Consider the following 4,204-nt stretch of genomic DNA (forward strand, 5'->3'; position numbering starts at 1 on the left):
AAACAAGTTACATCTATATCTCATCTGTGACTAAAACTATTAAGTACTACGATAAACTCTCAAAGTATGGAACAGAAAATATATTAAGTAATATAGGTGATAAAGAAAAGAAAAAGAAGAATAAATAAATATGTATTATTCGATAATTTTATTTATATATGTGGTTAAAGAACTAGATTGTATGATAACTCTATCTGTAATGGTAAATACAGTTTATACATCTTTACTAACAGTTGGTAAAATAATAATGGACAGAAACCTACATCTAAATTTCGATTAACAACTAACTTCTCTTCGGTAAAATATCTTGACAATTGACGATCATTGAGCAGTGAATATAGAATTTCATATAAAAGTATATATTATTTGGGGGCGTTTAGTTCATATACTTTCCACTTATGAAATTTCTTTGCGAATGCAGTGCGTGAACAGCTAACTTTATTTCCTATAAATATAATCCCTTAGAAGTTTTCAAACATTTCTAATTGACATTGACATCTATATCAGAAGTGCTAATATGTATACATTTCTCGCTAAAAAATACTGTGCTACAGCAAGTATTACAACAATGAGGAATTTTTAATGATTATTATAGAAAGTTGTAATAATACACCAAAAATAAAAAGAATGGAAAACGTTATGGAGGGTGTCAATGGACAACTGCAAATAAAGTATCAAAAAATTGCTACAGAATACTCAAAAGTATGAAATTTGTAATATACCATATACATAATCTACATATATTTTCTTAAATTGATAAAATAGAACATTTCTATTTTACTTCTAATATTGTTTACTATTATGTAGTCGTAAAATTAATATTCAATTTTTATAATTTAATATTCCTAAATATTTATAATAAAATTATTACCAAAGTGCTTATTTTTTAGATTCGTGCTCAAGCAAATGTTTTAAAAAAAGCTGTGATCGATGAACAAGCACGTAATGCAGATATTCGAGAACAGTTAAAAGAGAAAGAAGTAGAACTTCGCAGAGCAGAACAAGAATTAGATAGCTTATCATTTCGAAATCAACAGTTAACTAAACGTGTAACTGTATTACAAGAAGAACTTGATAAAACACAAAATAAATCCAAGAAAGGAAAGAATAAATTATCAGAAAATAATAGCCAAGTATTAACATCGCCAAATCATATTTTAGATGAAGAATTTCAAAAAAAAATAGTTGAAAATGCTCAATTATTATCACAAATTAGTGATAAAGATAGTGAAATTGAAACTTTAAATGAAAGAATACAGCAACTAGAATCTAAATTGGATTTTTGTGAAAAAACTAAAATTGAATTAGAGTGTCAGTATCAAAATACTATAGATAAATTAGAAAGAGAAAGAAATGATTTACAGAAAAAATTAAATGACAAACAAAAACAAGAAGAAAGCGTGTCTTGGTCTAGTAATGAAGGTAAACGAGATGGATATGAATCTGATAATAGGATAGGACATTCCAATCTGCCACAAGTAGAACCATCTCCATTTTCATCGCCTTCTGCATCACGTAGATCATCAAAGTCTCTTGGTGAAGGACGACCTCAAAAAGTACAAGAAGAAAGTAATGATTTTGACTTTTCAAAATCACGTGATTTAGAAAAGGAAGTTAATCATTGGAGGGCGCAATATCATATACTTAAAATAAAATATGATGAAATAGAACAAAGAGAATGTTTTAATAATATGCAGATTGAGCAAGAACCTTTACAACCTGCAGAAATAACTCATATGGTAATATTCATTTATAAAAATTATTTATAATAAAAATTTCTATCGAGTTTAATCTAATTAATAAATATTTATAACAGATTGGAAAATTAATGGTACCGTTCGCGCTACCAGGAGAAATTGAAGCTCGAGAAGCAAAGATTAGAGATTATTTCCTACAAGAGATTGATAAATTAATGACAGAAAAACATATTTATCATGTGAAAAATTTAGCTATGGCTGCTAATGTAATTAAGTATATTTATGCAATTAAAATTTACTGTTTACTATTTTATTTTCTTAATATGTATAGTAAAGAAATACTTTTTTAGAGTGAAGTCCTACAAGTTCATTTAGACACAAGTGAATCAAAGAGAGAAAAATGCGAATCTGCACTCACAGAGGCACTTTCAAATTGTAGTATTTTACAGAAAGATAAAGAAATTCAAGAAGGAAATTACAAAGCACAACTCAGTACTATGAGTGAACATCTTGCTAACATGAATGAAAAACTTATTTCGCAAACAGAAGAAATACAACAATTAAAATTTCAACTTGTAAATAAGGTAACAGTTTATCATAAATGCAAATACTATTATTTCATATACTCAGTGTGTGGTTTAATAATTTTCAGAACAGTAAAAAGGGAAAACAAAAGTGATACAGGTCAGGTTATAAATTAAACATTATTGACATTCCAATAAGAACATGCTTTAATCAGAATTATTAGCAATTTTAATGTCATGTACATATGCAACTTGCACCTGATAAACAACAATTATTTTTGGTCATATTTTAATTAATATACTCAGACATTTTTAAATAAATGTTACTTTATTTATGAACTAAAAATAATAATTATCATTAGTGTCCCATTTATGAATATTTATAACAAAAATTACAAATTATAGTAGAATTATAATATACATGATATTATCATTTATATACATTCATGATCATATTGTCACATTAATTAACAGCTTTTGATCAACAATTTAAATTGAAACTTTTCTTTGTATTATAAAGTAAATTAAAGTATTTAAAAATATTCTTCAATACTCAATATATAATAAATAAAATAATTAAATAAAGTGGAACATTTACTTCTTCAGCAAAAATCTTTAAGTATTCCCAACTATTTTACCAGAATAATAGTAATTGTATAAATTCCTTTCTTTCACGTTGTAATTTAAATGAAAATCATATTTTAGTCGAAAAATTAATCCTACAATTACACTCTTATTCAACTAAAAAACGATTAGTTATCTAAAATATAACACTTTTCGCGTTATTTCTTTTCAAACACAACTTTACGTTCGCAAATAAATCTTTTAGTCTTATCCTATAGTTTCGTTATCTCTTATCAAAATTTGACGATAAAAATATCCACTTTCTTCCGTTGCGGTTCGTTTCTTCAGATTGGTATATTTTGTATATTTAGCCAGATATGATTAAATGTCTACAACTCATTATCCATGGTGGCATTTTTTTTACATACCCAGGCTTAAAGCAATTGGTGGATATGGAAACTTCATCCCCACTAACCACGGTCCTATGGCGAGACATGCTGTGAATGTGATATTATTTCTTATATAATGCAGGAAACAATTATAATGTAAAAAAAAGTTTAAGAAATTATAACATTTTTTTAACTTTGATTAATAAAATTTTATTTAAAAAATTTCCAAATAAAATGTATCTCTAATCATTAATTGATAACAATAATTAATTGAATCGAATAAAAAAGAAAATCATGTAGGAAAGATTCATTTACAGTGAGTCGAAAAGGTTTTTTTTTAACATTTTTAAGTTAAAAAAACAGTACAATACTACGACCTTTATATATTAATACATTATTATACATATACAGGAATAACAGCTCGTTTAATAGTAAAGAAACAAAAATATATTTACGCGCTTACGATTTTATAGAAAATTTATGTTCTTTTACTATTACAATCATGATTATAGATGCTCTTTCGTTACTCAAACTTATTTAGAAAGAACTAAGCGTACGAATAATTTTTTATCCACATATAACCGATTAAAATTGAACTAGAAAATTTTCTTTTTTTTCTCATAAATACACTAAAATATTTCGAATTGTGTTACCAGAATAATAGAAATATACAAATCGTTACACTGAAATTTATTATATATGAAAATTATTACTTTTGTGAGAAAGTAATATCATTTTGTGTCGCGGGGTGGGGGGGGGTAAGTGGTGGTATGAATTGTGTCAGATAACGAAAAGCTGACGTAGATTAGGATATTCATCAAATTCTTGACACATTTAACGAATATATATGTGCGTGCGTGTGTGTATATGTGTTATGTAAAGTATAAACGAACATAAAGAACATAAAAAATATAATCAGAATCAAAAGTCTGTTCATCGATAGATCGGACGCCTTTTTAACCTAAGCCTATCTAAATAAAAGGTCGTCAACCCCGAAGACTGCTCCTGTTAAACACATTCGAGGAGATTT

The 4,204-nt window shown here is 26.5% G+C and overlaps 1 protein-coding gene across 1 annotated transcript; it reads left to right on the plus strand.

Annotated features, from left to right (window-relative positions):
- The first annotated feature begins 582 nt into the window (after positions 1–582).
- On the plus strand, positions 583–2,376 carry LOC143220628 (uncharacterized). The gene is made up of 5 exons (XM_076446247.1): positions 583–702; positions 891–1,739; positions 1,817–1,963; positions 2,048–2,281; positions 2,350–2,376. The coding sequence occupies exons 1-5, from the start codon at positions 583–585 to the stop codon at positions 2,374–2,376; spliced, it is 1,377 nt and encodes a 458-aa protein (XP_076302362.1).
- The last annotated feature ends 1,828 nt before the right edge of the window (positions 2,377–4,204 follow it).

The sequence above is a fragment of the Lasioglossum baleicum genome, unplaced genomic scaffold, assembly GCF_051020765.1.
Source record: "Lasioglossum baleicum unplaced genomic scaffold, iyLasBale1 scaffold1318, whole genome shotgun sequence".
Classification (NCBI taxonomy): Eukaryota; Metazoa; Arthropoda; class Insecta; order Hymenoptera; family Halictidae; genus Lasioglossum; species Lasioglossum baleicum.

Bases quoted from the DNA above. Each gene is read 5' to 3' on its own strand.
- LOC143220628 (XM_076446247.1), top strand. From the start codon at position 583: ATGATTATTATAGAAAGTTGTAATAATACACCAAAAATAAAAAGAATG. The intron at 1,964-2,047 runs GTAATTAAGTAT...ATACTTTTTTAG, and splicing joins ATTTAGCTATGGCTGCTAAT to AGTGAAGTCCTACAAGTTCA. The intron at 2,282-2,349 runs GTAACAGTTTAT...AATAATTTTCAG, and splicing joins AATTTCAACTTGTAAATAAG to AACAGTAAAAAGGGAAAACA.